The following is a 14,517-nucleotide window of genomic DNA, read 5'->3' as shown; positions in this document are numbered from 1 at the left end:
AGGTCTCCCTGTCAGCTTATCTTAGTCTCAATGAGCCCCTGCCTGCTCAGCCATGAACCCTTCCCTACGAACAGGACAGCTCTGGGAGGTACAGAGCAGGGATGCACCCAGCCTAGGGCAAAGTTAGGGACAGCTGGGGTCTGCCTCCAGCTCCTCACTACTCCCACCTCTCACATCTTTCCTGCACTGGTGTGTCCCCAGCAGCCACACAAAGCACCGTCCCTTCGGAAGCTGCCTGTCAAGAAAGACATGAAAGAGCAGGAAAAGGGGGATGGGAGTGATGGCAAGGAAAGCCTGAAAACCAAATCAGATGAGTCTGGGGAGGAGAAGAATGGTGATGATGACAACCAGAAGTCAGCCCAGAAGAAGAAAGGTAAGTCAGGAGCTGGTGGGGACGGTCCCCCAGGCTCAGCTTATCTCCCCATTCCCAATCCACAGGCAGGTGGAAGCATCCTCTGCCTTCCCTGGGGGCCTTGCTAAAGGACATGATCTCAGTGCAGGGACAGCCGTGGGAAAAGGTGTTTGCAGGCTTCAGGTGTCATTTTGGTGGGAGCAGGTGGAACAGGGCCCAAGTATGGGCAGGGCAGGGGCCTGCCTTCCCGTGTGCTCCGTGGTGGCACAGAACAGCCCCTCACTGTGGGTTGTATCAGCTGTGGTTGACACCTGGGCTCAGTCTGGCCTCAGCCTGGGCAGGCAGGAAGGGGCAGAGGAAGGACAAGTGCTGTGACAATTGCCACAGGCAAGTTCTGACTCAAGTCCCTCCATGTCTCAGAGTCCTGGTCAGAGCTTTTCTGCATCCAGTGAGGCCTGGAGGGATGTTGGAGGACAGGGTCTGTCCAGAAGGCCCTGCTGCTTTCTCTCCTCCATGTCTGGGGGCTGCATGGCAAGAGGGGGCTGTAGGGGAGGAAGCAGATGTACTCTGAACCTGTGTCACACCCAAACACTGTCCCTTTGCAGGCAACAAACACAAGTGGGTCCCTCTGCAGATAGACATGAAGTCAGAAGTGCCTAGGGACAAAACGGCCTCTCGGAACAACCGGCAAAATGAGCAGCACAGGCACCCCTCCAACAACCGCAGCGAGCTCAAAGGTGGGGGCTCGGGCTGGGGACGCGCTCCTGGCCTGGCCACGGGGCACAGCAAGCCCTGGTGTCCAGGGACAGCTTTTCTGTGTTCAGAGGGCTCTGGGTGCAGCAGGCTTGCTCCAGGGAGGTGCTGCCATGCCCTCACACCCCTCCTGCCTCTCCTTCCCCGTGTGCTGCAGGCTGGCACCCTGACAACAAGCACGAGCGCAGCTGGCAGGACCACGATGAAACCTCCAGCGTGAAGAGCGAGGGAGGGGCCGTGCGAGGAACCTTCCGGGGCCGAGGCCGGGGCCGGGGCAGGGGCCGTGGCCGTGGCAGAGGAGGTGATCATTGTGTGTGTGCTCTTGTGACTGCAGGGAGAGTGACAGTGTGCAGAGCTCTGCGTCTGTGTGCCTGAGAGACCTGGGGCTCTCAAGTGGGCTGGGAGGGAGCAGAGAGCTCCAGGGATACGAGGAAATATTGTGCCAGGTAATTGCAGCCGGTAAGTTGAGCTGCTGTTAACAAAGCAAATAATCCTTACTAGTATTTTTATAAAAGCAGATGTCTTCCTGCTACTCAGGCCAAACTCTTTTTCTTGTTTTCTGTCCCTTGCAGTACCTCTGTGAGCAGGAGTTGAAGCATATTGATAGTCTGTGAAGGCTTTATTCCATTTGAGAGCTAAGCAGGGGTTATGGCTTGAGTGAGGAAGAGCATCTGCCCTGGCATGTGACTGGGCAGTGTCTGTGCTAACACCAGTGCAAGTTCAGTGTAGGGCCTTTGTGTGTCAGCTTGCCTGCCCAGTTGCCCTTGGGGTAACTAAGATGGTTCCTGGCCTCTTCTGTGGGAGGGGCAGGGAGCAGGAGGATGAGGGTGCTCCATGTGGGCTGGCATGGGGCCCTCAGGAAGGGGGGAAGTATTTGTGCAGGAGTCCAGCCCCACCTGGCAGTGCAGCCTGTTTGGCAGATCCCAGGGCCTCTGTGCTGACCCTTCCTGGTCTCCTCCAGGGCACTTTGACTACCAGTACGGATACCGAAAATTCGAGGGCTCTGATGGCTCCCGCACCCAGAAGTACGCCAGCAACATCACCTACTACTTCGACAACATCAGCAGTGCTGAGCTCTACAGCGTGGACCAGGAGCTGCTCAAGGACTACATCAAGAGGCAGATGTGAGCACCTCCTGTCCTTGTTGGGCGGTGGGGACTGTGCAGCCAATCCCATGGGAAGGGTTGGAGCTGAGGTGTTGACTGTGCTGTGCTTCCAGCACCACCCACATCTGGGCTCCCCAGGCTTGCTCCCCTCAGTGTGTTCAGGGTATTATTTCCTTGGGGGTTCCCAGAGGATGGTGGTTTGGGGCTTCCTCTCACTGACACGTTGTCCATGCAGAGAATATTACTTCAGCGTGGACAACCTGGAGCGAGACTTCTTCCTGCGCCGCAAGATGGACTCGGACGGTTTCCTGCCCATCACGCTGATCGCCAGCTTCCACCGGGTGCAGGCACTGACCACCGACATCAGCCTCATCATCAAGGTGAGGAGGGCAAGGAAAGGTGACCTTTCCTCCTTGTTCTGCTTCTCACCACCCTTGTGTAATGTCTGTTCACCGTGGATGAGGTGCAAGTGGGGCTTTCACTTGTCCTTGACTTGCTCCTGCCTCCTATTAGTCCTCCCAGGGAGGAGTGGCTTGGGCTGAACCCCTCAATGTGCCAAAACAAGGCCCTAAATTAACCAAGTACTGCTTGATTCCAGGCTCTGAAGGACAGCAAAGTGGTGGAAATTGTGGATGAGAAGATCAGGAGAAAAGAGCAGCCAGAAAAATGGGCTCTGCCTGGCCCTCCTATGGCAGACTACACACAGACAGACTTCTCACAGTTCATCAACTGCCCCGAGTTTGTGCCCCGACAGAGCTTCCAGAAGGAGACTGGTGAGCACTGGGAGGATGTGGAGGGAGGTGTGGGATGCAGTGCTGGTACTGCAACGTGACTGAGATCCTGAGAGTCAGGAGTGTTCCCAGGGCAGGGCTCTGCCGTTGATTTTCTGCTTGGTGGTGACAGAGCTGGAGTAGGCTCTGTCCTTGGACCCCAGAATGCTGCCACCAGACATGGGGTAATGTGAGAGACTGAGTGTGGCTTGTCCTCTGTTAGGGCTCAAGGGATTCAGAGAGAGTCAGTCCTGCTGAAAGACTCTTGGTGTGTCTGGAAATAGTCTGCTACGAGTGTGGGGCAGAGCAGAGGACATTTGTGAATCCAGCCTTCCTTTACTGATTGAGGAGATAATGGGCACAAATTGGGCAGCAGGTGTGGAGCTGTCAACCAAGTGCTGCAGAAAGGTCTTCTGTCCTTCATGGCCTTCCCATGCTCTTGTCACCCCATCCATGGGGGCTGGCAGGAGCCCAGAGCCCATGTGAAGTATCTTGGTGCTGTGGTTAAGAGTTTCAACAGGAGAAGATCTGGCTCCAGACTCTCTCAGGAAGGTTTCCCAGAGAGAAGCAGAGCAGCTGCTTTTGGGCTTTGTGTGTCTGGGAAGCTGTCACCTGCAAAGCTCTTGGCCACTATATGCCAGTTAGTCCTGCAGGCTGTGCCATGCTGCCAGAATGGCTGGGTAATTTGTAACTACACCCCCTGGGTTCCCTTCCTCCTTCTAAAGCAATTTGTGACTCTTGTTGGCTCTAGAGTCCGCTCCAGGCTCCCCACGTCCTTCCAGCCCAGTCCCCACCAAAACAGAGGAGGTCAGTAACCTGAAGACAATGCCCAAGGGCCTGTCCACAAGTCTGCCAGACCTGGATTCAGAGACATGGATTGAAGTGAAGAAGAGACCCCGACCGTCCCCAGCCAGGCCCAGGGTAAGTGATGTAGGAGCTGTTGGATTGGGAGTCTGACTGTGGTGACTTGGGGTCATACATGGGCAGGCTTCAGTCAGGTAGGGTCTGTTGGGAGTGATGTCCCAGCCTCTCCCATTTCCATCTGAGCCCCTTTGGAGCTGCTCCTCAGTGGTGTAAATGATGAAGTGTTCTCCTCAGACAGGCTGGAGTAAAGAAACAAGGGGCAAGAACTGGGTCTTGTGTCGCTGTGTGGGCTTAACCCTGTGTCACCCTTGCCCCGCTACCTGCAGAAACCAGAGGAGTCAAAGACACCGCAGCAGCAGAAGCAGAAGGACCAAGATGAACCTGAGGAGCTTGACTTCCTCTTTGATGAGGAGATGGAGCAGATGGATGGCCGCAAGAACACTTTCACCGACTGGTCAGACGAAGACTCGGATTACGAGATCGACGACCGCGACGTGAACAAGATCCTCATCGTGACACAGACCCCTCCGTACCTGCGCCGGCATCCCGGCGGGGACCGGACTGGCAACCACACTTCCAGGGCTAAAATGAGCTCAGAGCTGGCCAAGGTGATCAATGATGGGCTGTACTACTACGAGCAGGACCTGTGGACAGAGCAGTTTGAGCCGGAGTATTCGCAGATCAAGGTGAGAGCGGCTGATCCGAGGATGGGAGGGATCCGTGTGGGCTGTGGGGAGCCTTGTGTGCAGCAGTGGCTGCTGGGCTGGGGTGAAAAGGGCAGTCTACTCGTGGGGTGGAGCTAAGCTGGGATTAGTCCTCCTGCAGTGTTTGGGATTCTTGGCTCCCAGCATCATGTTTGGCCATGTCAGGGATAAACACAGCGCTGTAACCAGACATGAGGCTACAGCCAGGTAGACAAAGTGCCAGTAGAGAGGTGACCTGGAACGTGGTGCCCATTGTTCTGCTGTCTGCCAGGATCTCTGCTGGCAGCACCAGATCTGTGAGGGGAACTGGGTGTCTCTGCACTGCCTTCAGTGCCCTGTGCTTTGTGTCACATTCTGGTGGAGACTGCACATGTTGGTGATGGATTCATAGGTGGCTGGGCTGCACTTGGCCTGTGCTCTTCTTCATTTTGGTGTTGGTTTATATAGACAAGAGCTTTTTATAGAAAGCCCATCTGTTATTTTGAAACCTCTGGGTCCCCAGACTCACTTCTGGGGACTTGCCTGGACTCATTCAACGATAGAAATCATGGCTGTGAGGTGGGATGACATATTGGAGCTCCCAGCTGGGCTCAGTGCTTCCAAGTTTGATGCCTGGCCCATTGCTGAAGCAGTGCTTCTCTCTGGGGTGACAGAAGCTGAGGGTGGCAGGGACAGTGTGATCTCCCCTTCCTGCCCCTGTGCAGGAGGTGCCCTCTGGGTACCCAGGCCCTGTGACTGCCCTCAGGGCCCAGTGTTGTGGCTGTTGCTCAAGCAGAGCCGTGGTTGTGATGGGGTGAGTGGTTTCTTCACCATCTTCCTCCTCCAATGCAGCAAGAGGTGGAGAACTTCAAGAAGGTGAATATGATCAGCAGGGAGCAGTTTGACACCCTGACCCCAGAGCCCCCTGTGGATCCCAACCAGGAAGTCCCTCCCGGTCCCCCCAGGTTCCAGCAAGGTAAGAGATGGGGCATGAATGGATGGGACCAAATTTGTCCAGGTTCCTCATGCTGAGAGGGTCTTGGAGGCTGGGTAGCAGGTGGGGAGAAGGAACTGGGGTCACAGATGTGGTGGATTATCTAGTTGAGAGAGTTCACAGCATATTTTGAGTTGCCTCTTTCCCAGATTAATGATGCTCTTCTAGCTGAATGCTGTGGGGCTCTAGAAGAGGAGCCCAAAAGCAGGGGTGTCCCAGTGGAATGAGGAAGCTGTGGCAGACTCAGATGTAGTTCCTGGGATTTGGCTTTCTCTTTGACCCTCTTCTGAGTACTTGGAAGACAGCTGCCTGTTGGATCTTGTTTGTCTGTGTGACACCAGGGCTGTGTCCTTGGGGACAGGGATTTGTTGCTACTGTTAGCCACTAGGAAGCAGATACCTTGTGGGGAGCTCTTTGCATCTGTTGCTAGGATTTGGGCTTTCTGGCCAAGCTGGATTTCAGGCTGCTCATGTGGGAGAGCTGGGCTGTGTCCCTGCATTCCTGCAGGGAATTCCTGCCCCTGCTGCTTCCCAGCAGGGAAGGCTGGTAGTGACACTCCGCTGCCTGGAGCCCAGCCTGACACAGGGCGGGGGTTTCTCCCTGCAGTACCTACAGACGCTTTGGCCAACAAGCTCTTCGGAGTCCCTGAGCCTTCCACCATCGCCCGCTCTTTGCCCACGACTGTCCCAGAATCACCCAACTACCGCAACGCCAGGACCCCCCGCACCCCGCGCACGCCTCAGCTCAAGGACCCGACACAGACGCCCCGGTTCTACCCGGTGGTGAAAGAGGGCAGGACGATAGATGCCAAGGTGGGACCAGGCTGGGCTGGGGGACAGGAGCTGGGGCTCCCAGCTGGGGCCTGAGGAGGAAGGGAACACATCCGTGATGCACCGTGTCTTGCAGACTCCACGGAAGAGGAAGACGAGGCACAGTTCGAACCCTCCGATGGAGTGCCACGTGGGCTGGGTTATGGACTCCAGGGAGCACAGGCCACGGACAGCCTCCATCAGGTACCAGAGACAGGCATGCAGGATCTGGAGGAGGCAGAAATGGGAAAAGGAGGTAGTGTGGGAAGGAAGGGGGAAAAGCAGCATCTGTTCTTGCAGGGGAGGTCTCCTGTTAGGTGACTGCAAGAAAGAACAGGGATCAAACCTGCCCTTCCTGGCTTGGGAAAAATCTGTGGCCTTGGAGAGTAGCAAGATGAGGCTTGATTAGAAACGTTGGTCCCCTTCCTAGTACGCTCCATGGCTCATGTCCCAAACCCAGGATAGTGACGGGGTGAAGTGTGAACCCCCTCTCTGGGTGATGCCAAGGAAGGGTGCTGACAGGAGTCTCTCACGCTCAGCTCCAGCCCCTCGGAGGGGACCCCGGCCGTCGGGAGCTACGGCTGCACCCCGCAGTCCCTGCCCAAGTTCCAGCATCCCTCGCACGAGCTGCTCAAGGAGAACGGCTTCACACAACACGTCTACCACAAGTACCGGCGGCGCTGCCTTAACGGTGGGGACCCTGCACTGAGGGGTGGGACAGGGTGGCTGTGCTCTGCCCTGCTGGGGACAGGAGCGTGGCAGGGATGGGCACAGACCCTACAGGACAGCCCTGCTGGCAGCTGCTGTATCCCCACGGTTTGTGGGGAGCATGGGCTGTGCTGGGGCTGGCTGTCATCACAGGGCCCTCCTGCACATGAGCCCCAGACTCCCTGGGAGAGGCTTGGCTCTGTAACCATCCCCTCTTCACCAAACAGAGCGAAAACGACTGGGCATTGGTCAGTCCCAGGAGATGAACACGCTTTTCCGGTTCTGGTCCTTCTTCCTCCGAGATCACTTCAACAAGAAAATGTATGAGGAGTTCAAGCAACTGGCTGTGGAGGATGGGAAGGAGGGATACAGGTAAGAGGAGTGACAGAGTGGCCTTTTCCAAGGGGTTTGGCCTTTCACAGGGCTCAGAGCAAATTAAGGCAGTGCCTCTGCCTTGCTTGAAGGTGGGTCTGGGTAGTTCTCAGCCTCCTGCTGCTTCCCTGTCTGTGTGCATCAGTGTCTGAGCTGCACGTGCTGCTCCCTTCCCAGGTATGGTCTGGAGTGCCTTTTCAGATACTACAGCTACGGGCTGGAGAAGAAATTCCGGCCAGACATATTTAAGGACTTCCAAGAAGAGACCATCAAGGATTATGAAGCTGGTAGGTGATCCCGGCAGTGATGTAGCTCAGCTGCATGGTGCTCCTGAGCCTCTTCTCATTATTTTGGGGAAGCCACATACTGCTGTACCTTGAGGACTGGGATGTCCTGTTGCTCGTTTCACAGAAGGGGGTTGAGTATCACTATCCTAATGATTGCTGGGGGTTGGAGGAGGGCAGTGGGAGGCTGCAGCTCTCACAGAGCATTCCTGTAGAGGCACCATTTCCTATGGGATTTCTCAAGGCTCTGGAAGTGGCTGAACTTTGTCAGCAGCAAGTCAGCCCAGCCTGGGGACATCCCAAATTAAGGGGGCCGCCCAGGACTGATGCAGGTTGCTTCCCTCCAGGTTTTCCATCTTGCCTAGGCTGTGCCCACCAGCAGGGCAGTAGGTTTGTGGGGAAGCCTGGGGGAAAGGTGTCGTCCTTGGTTTTTGTCCTGCTGACATCTGGGTGGTTGTTTTTTTTCCCCTCCAGGGCAGCTCTATGGGCTGGAAAAGTTCTGGGCCTTCTTAAAATATTCCAAAGCCAAAAATCTGGACATTAACAGCAAACTGCAAGAATACCTCAGCAAGTTCAAGCGCCTCGAGGACTTCCGAGTAGATGTGAGTAGAAAAAATTCCTACACCACACTGATGGCCCCTGCAAACAGCATCTGAGGATGGAAGATTTTGGGGGGGGGTCCCCAGGTGGTGGCAGGAGAGGGGCAGTGACACCTACTGTCACTCCCAGTCATTGCAGCCAGGCAAGGAACAAACTTTGGGATTGGAATATGGCAAACCCACTCCCTGTGTGATATGGGAACTGGGTGAGCCTGTTCTCCCTGATGAGGTGAGGAAGGAGGAGAAAACAGAGCATTGATGGTTTGAGTAGAGCCAGTTTTGTGTGGAGCTTTGGCTCACAAACTTCTGGACTGTGCCTCTGTGTGGAAAGCAGGTAAGAGCAAGTTGTCAGCACTGGGGTCAGTTTTGAAGCCAGTCAGTTTTTCTGTCAAACCTGGCAGTAGGAAATTTGGATGGGGAAGTGAGTGCTTGGGGTCAATGTGTGTGGGCCAGGGAGAGAAGTTGCAATTGGAGGCTTGCAGGAAGGCTGTTTCCTGATACCTGGAAAGGGCACCTGCATTTGGAGGAGGCTGTGCTGATACTGAGGTGCTTGTCTTCCAGCCACCCATGGGGGAGGAAGGTGGACACAAGAGATACCCTACAACGTCAGGGGGAGATGGCAGGAAGCGCTACCCATCGCAGTCTTCCAGCAAAACGGTCAGCCAGTGCCCATCCAGCCAAGCCCACGCCTCACCCAGCCAGCCTGCACAAGAGGATGCCAAAAACCTGAGCCAGCAATCCCCTGCCCCATCAGCTGCAGAGTCGCAGACAGTGGGGAAGTAGAGGGGCTGCAGCGTCCGCTTCCTGCCGGGGGTTGGGTGGGTTGGTGGGGAATGGCTCGGAGAAGGGCAGACATGAGGGGGTGGGACAGGAAGGGAGCTGGAAGGTGGGTTCCCAGGAATAGGCTGCTTGGGAGAAACTTCAACGCACACGATTTTCTTCTCTTGTGGCTGGAAAGCAAAGACGATCTGCATCCAAAACACCATTTTGCTATTACTACCCTGACCAGAGCCAGACCCGCTCCCAGCAGACCCACCCCTTCCCTTCCCTCTCCTCCTGTGCACACACTCATGTCTTAGTGTCTCTTCAAAAAAATGTTGTTCTGGCTGGGTTGGAAAGGGGAGATTTTTTTATTATTATATATATATATCAAGTTTTAAATTATTGCTAGAAGTTCGTCTGGATTTACCAAAACAAGTCTGCTCTGTGTGGCCCCAACGAGTCCCCTCTCTCTGTGTCCCCCTCGGATCGCGGGGCAGCCGCTCAGGAAGCTCGGAGGAGCGAGGTTCCCCAGTGGGGGACCGAAGCCACAGCGTGTGACGATGCTGCGGAGCCTCTGATCTCCATGACCCGGCTGGCATCTCCCATTCCACGGACGGCGGTGCCTCTCCAACACCGACCTCCGCGACAGGAGCATCGCCCTGTTTGTTCTCCCGCTCCCTTCTCCCCAACGTCTTCACCTTCCCGAGGGTCTGGCTCTCCCTCTCTCCACCTCTCCCTTCCGTCACGGACAATTTGGAAGTCAACCAAAGGACCTTTGCCAAGGATAGGCTTGTTCTGACTCCTTCCTGCGAGGATGGCTGGTTGGGAGGCTGGCAGGCACCTGGACTCGAGCCTGCGTGGACGGTGCACCCGCTGCCCCAGGAATGCCCATCACTTGCAAAGACAGGACTTTGCTGAAGGAGCTTTTCTCTTCCTTTTACCTTGGAAAAAATGACATAAAAAAAACCCCACAAACCCCTCTGAAACAACAACAACAGAAAAACTCTTAAAAAAAAAAAAAAAGACACATCTTCCTTTGCTTTCTTCCTTGGAAATATTATTGAAGAAAAAAAAAGAAAAAAAAACAAACAAAAAAACCCCAAAAACACACAAAAAAAAGTTGCCTTATGGTGGAGCTGGAGCGGGGAGGCTTGTTGGCTTCCTGCACCCTGGGGTGCACTGGGCTCTCGGCTCCCCCAGGCCCAGAGACTCCTCACGGCATTGCTGCCGAGCTGATCTTCCCTGCGGCCTTTGCTCTGCCCCCGCAGCTCGCTCGGATGCCTCCCCCGTCACAGAGCCTCCCTGCCAGGCCCGAGTCTCCTGGGGAAGGTGCTGGGGGCAGTCACAGCCCAGCCTGGTGCTCGTGCAGCAGCTGCAGCCGCTCGGCTCTGTTGGTACCGCGGCAGCCTTGTCCCCACCACAGCGACTGTTCTGTCATGGCCTTGCTCGCAGCCCCGGCCCTTCCTGGTGGGAGGTGGCTCTGCTCCTGTCTGTGCTTCCAGCGTGGCTGGGGAGTGAGCAGGGAGATTGTTACAGCAGCTGGAGGGACTGCTCCTGGCTGTGAGCGAGGACTGCTGCTGCTGTAGCCTGACAGGGAGTGAGGCAGCCCTGGGAAAGCTGTCCCACAGCAGTCACTGGCTTGGGGCTGCTGGTGGGACTTGTGCAGGGGTGAGCAGGAAACCTGCCTGGCACAGGAGAGCTCTCGCCTGGGTTTCCTTGTGTGTTGTGTTGTGGCAGGCAGCTGCACGGAGTCTCCCACTCAGGGCACAGTCCCTGTGCGTTTCCAAGGGCTGAGATGACACTGTGTAGCTCCTTACTCGACTGAGGCACGGGGTGATTGCAGAGCTGCTGTGGCATTTACTTGATTGATCTTTACACCCAGACCAGGTGGACTGGCAGGCAAGCCCTCCCCAGGCTGTGAGCTGGATCCTTGGTGAGGGGTGTGTGAGATCTGAGATGTCCAGTGCTACCTCAGGAGCATCTCCAGAGGTAGCACTGGAAAGCTGTGTTCCTTTCCAGCCAGACCTGCTTCTCTTGCTGCCACCGTACCCCTTCTTCTGGGTCCCTGGGGTACCAGGCTTGGCTGTGGCTCCAGTGCTCCATCCTTGTGAGCTCCAGAGCTGTGCTCCTGTGTGCAGTGTGGAGTGGGCACGTGATGCACCGCTCCAAAGGTGGTGATGTTGCTCACTCTGCAAAGTCACAAGCTGGTACAGAACAGCGTTTTCCCAAGGGATCCGGTTGATCCAGAGCTGTGTCTCATAGCTGGGAGGAGTCATCATCTCTCCAGGGCTGTCTCTGTGCTGCTGCAGGGTGGGTGGGTGAGAGCAGCCAGGAACTGAGAGCAGGAGCAGGAGGGGAAGCACGGCCAAGCTGTCCATCAGCAGTGGCTGTGGGTGCTTGTGGGGCCTGGCTGAGCCCATCACTTCCCAAACAGTGGGGCACTGGTCTGGTGGAGTGGCTTCATGAACTGCTGCTAGAATTGAAAGCACAGCTGGGTTTGAGAGGCTGAGGAGCTGCTACTTGGCTGTTTACTGGTGGTGTGATCCTGCCCTGGTCTGTCCACCCCTGCCATGTCACAGCTCACAGGCCTGGTTGCAGCAGGTGAGCCCATCCAAGGCCGTGGATCTCTGTTACGGCAGCAATGCTCTGGGGTTGTGGGGTGGGAACTGGGCAAGATGGGAAAAAGTAACACTTGTACAGTGCTGTGGCCGTGACTGTTATCTCTGGATTTCCCCTCTTGTGAGCTGGAGTCAGATCTCTGAGGTTATGTATATAGGCAGGGGTGTCCCTGATTTGGGAAGGAGGCTGGAGAGTCGATCAAGGACATCGTAGATGTGTAGCTGGTTGTTTGCAAGTGGAGGCAGGTCTGGATGTGCCACAGGTACTCCTTGCTGCTGTGTCTGTGCTCCTTTTGTGGGTGTTCTCTTTTGAAGCCAACTGTCTGCATTTCAGCAACAAATTAATAGGAAATGGGAAGGGATGAGCTGCTGCTATGGAGTTGTTGCTTTTAGAGCAGACTGTGGAATTGCTTGGGTTGTAGAAGAGGTAGACATTTCCAGAGAATTTCCCAAAATATTGATTTTAAATAATTTTTAATTTCTGATCCTGAGGCTCTAGTCTTGGCATGAAAGTGTTTTCCCTTTCCCCTCTGCCAAGTCAGTGGTTTGTCATGTTAGTGTGAGCACCCAGGGGAAGGTGGGTCAGAAGAGCGATCCCAGCGGTCCCAGTGCCCTCCAGGTGTGTGGACCGTGTGCCTTGTTTTGCTGTCTGTGGGACAGCAGTGGGCAGGACAGAGCAGAGATGGATGTGACAGCCTGAGGCAGCTGCTGCTGGCTCACCCCTGTCTTCCTGCAGGGCAGGGAACACAGAACTGTTCCCTCCTGCTGTGGGTGCTGGCAGAGGGCAGGGAGCTCCCCGGGTGTGTGTTCCGTGTCTGGCTGGGTCAGGAGTGGCTGCAGCAGGGCTCACATCTCCACTGGATAAAGGGATAGCTGTCCAGAGGGAGGTTGCATTTGAGGAAGCTCTTGCCCTTCTGTAGAGGAGGGAGTTAGGCCTTGCTTTTAGTTTGGGTGCTTCACCTCCACCATGTGTTGTGCTGTTTGGAATTTCAGAGGATTGAGTGGTTGCACGTGTGCTCCCGTGAGCGCTGATCGTCCCACGGCCCGTGAGGGCTGCATGGTGCTGGTGTCCAGCCACTGGCAGAGCCTGGGGGGAGCCCCAGCTGCTTCTGGAAAGGGAGGGAGGCTGAGTCAGGGGGACATTCCTCATCCTGCCCCTCTTCCCAGGAGGTCCTTGAGGCTGCTGGAGCTTAGGGCTCCTTGCTGAGGTTAATTTGTCTTTAGAATGCAGGTGGCTGCAACAGGTACAGAGCTGTGGTGTGGGGTCCGAGTGGAGGTGGAAGGTGTGCTTTTGAGGAGGCTTTGTTGCTTTGCCATGCTCATTTGGGGGAAAAAAATTAGAAAAGTAATGATGCTGCTGCTCTGTTTTTGCCTGTCCATCTCTACTGCTGCCCCCCTGTCACCCCTGATGGCACCTTCTCACCGTAGCCCTTGGGGTCCCTCGAGTTTCAGCACCTGCTCGGGACTGGTCGTTGTACTGTAACAAACTGATGTGTTTAACCTCAGTGTCCTGCCACGTTCCACATGGCAGTGCAAAGGGGGCCTTCTAGCTGTTAATGCCTTTCCAGTTACTTTATCAAAAGGAGAAAAAAAAAAAAAGAAAAAAAAGAAAAAAGAAAACTGTAAATGTAGCAAGCTGTGTTTGCAATGCTTATTGTCTCCTGTCTCCTCTGAGGCTGGTTATGTCACTTGTCACTGTTTGAAATGAATGCTGGGTTCTTCTTGAGAGGGTTGCTACACTTGATGTTAAATGCCTCACTGACTTTTTAAAGTTTCCAATACAGGTAACAGATAAAAGATTTTCTTTCATTTTGTTTTTCTAAGCAAACGTTCATCTCGGTGGCGTGGAGCGGGTGGCTGGAGGGCAGCGTTTCCAGGAGTAGTTTACAGTTTCACTTTCTGCAGACACTTGAACATAGGACCGATGTATCTGTGACAAGCACATCCCTTTGGTGGGAAGCACCAGAGGAGCAGGGAGTGGCCTGGGTGTCAGCTGGTCCCTGTGGAGCGTGCTGGGTTCCCTCCAGCTCCCCAGCTGTCCTCCTGCTCTCTCCCCAGGTGTCAGCCCTGCACCGGGGTGGCTCTGCCAGTGGTGCCCCTCGTGGGAGGGGGTGCTTGGCACCACTTGGTCCCTCAAGCCCCCCCGGTGCAGCCCTGCTGCCCATCTTTCCCCCCAGCCTATCCTGGTCCCACTGGGGTTGGAAACCTTTGGATCTGTGGCTCTGAGACACCCACTGAGCTGCATCCCAGCGAGTGCAGCCTTCTGCTTACTCGCCTGGAGCTAAAGGGGTGATGGTTCGATGTGCTGGCCCTTCTCAAACCCTGTGTCCAACCTCAGCCTTCTGTTTCCCAAAACTAGAGAGTGTGTGCAACCTTCTTCAGCTGCATTTATAGTAGAGACAAACTTAAAATGACTCATCACAGACCATGTATCCACTTGGGAGGAAAATCTTGTTAATACGGCCCGCTGTACATGATCCATCTCTGTTGATAGTACATAATCTTTGACCCATGTGCTAGGATCATCATCACGTATAAAAGGAAAAGAGAAAAATGTAAAATACTTGAATGAAAGCTTGTATTATAACATTAATATTATTCAGAGTATCTGCTTTCTAGGCTGATGTGATTCATTATTCTAGTAATGCTTTAGTCCTTTGTAATTTGTGGTAATTATGCTTTTTCCTTTTTAATACAAAAAAATGTATAAAAATAAAAAGTTCAAAAGACAGTGGTGCCTGGGTTTTCTGTTCTGCTGACTTGCCCTCCCCAGGGAACTGTGGGTGGGTGAGTGGGCTGGGTTTGTCCTGGTGCAGCTGTGGGGACCAGAGAGGAGCAGGGGA

At 54.9% G+C, this 14,517-nt stretch overlaps 1 protein-coding gene across 2 annotated transcripts in view; it reads left to right on the top strand.

Annotated features, from left to right (window-relative positions):
- LARP1 (La ribonucleoprotein 1, translational regulator) overlaps nt 1–14,405 on the top strand; it is a 34,615-nt gene extending 20,210 nt beyond the window's left edge. The window contains exons 5-20 of one of the 2 annotated variants that reach the window (XM_033517625.1): nt 202–373; nt 958–1,089; nt 1,263–1,406; nt 2,067–2,229; nt 2,447–2,591; nt 2,810–2,984; nt 3,733–3,902; nt 4,172–4,531; nt 5,381–5,504; nt 6,129–6,334; nt 6,429–6,535; nt 6,871–7,022; nt 7,267–7,411; nt 7,589–7,698; nt 8,170–8,297; nt 8,856–14,405. In XM_033517625.1, the coding sequence (XP_033373516.1) occupies nt 250–373; nt 958–1,089; nt 1,263–1,406; nt 2,067–2,229; nt 2,447–2,591; nt 2,810–2,984; nt 3,733–3,902; nt 4,172–4,531; nt 5,381–5,504; nt 6,129–6,334; nt 6,429–6,535; nt 6,871–7,022; nt 7,267–7,411; nt 7,589–7,698; nt 8,170–8,297; nt 8,856–9,077 (2,607 nt within the window). In that variant the 5' untranslated portion in view covers nt 202–249 and the 3' untranslated portion in view covers nt 9,078–14,405. The remainder of the gene's footprint in view (nt 1–201; nt 374–957; nt 1,090–1,262; nt 1,407–2,066; nt 2,230–2,446; nt 2,592–2,809; nt 2,985–3,732; nt 3,903–4,171; nt 4,532–5,380; nt 5,505–6,128; nt 6,335–6,428; nt 6,536–6,870; nt 7,023–7,266; nt 7,412–7,588; nt 7,699–8,169; nt 8,298–8,855) is intronic. The other variant, XM_033517626.1, reaches the window with a different exon arrangement.
- The last annotated feature ends 112 nt before the right edge of the window (nt 14,406–14,517 follow it).

The sequence above is a fragment of the Parus major genome, chromosome 13 (assembly GCF_001522545.3).
Source record: "Parus major isolate Abel chromosome 13, Parus_major1.1, whole genome shotgun sequence".
NCBI lineage: Eukaryota > Metazoa > Chordata > Aves > Passeriformes > Paridae > Parus > Parus major.
The sequence above is the reverse complement of the archived record's forward strand: the minus strand, read 5'-3'. Positions and strand labels throughout refer to the sequence as shown.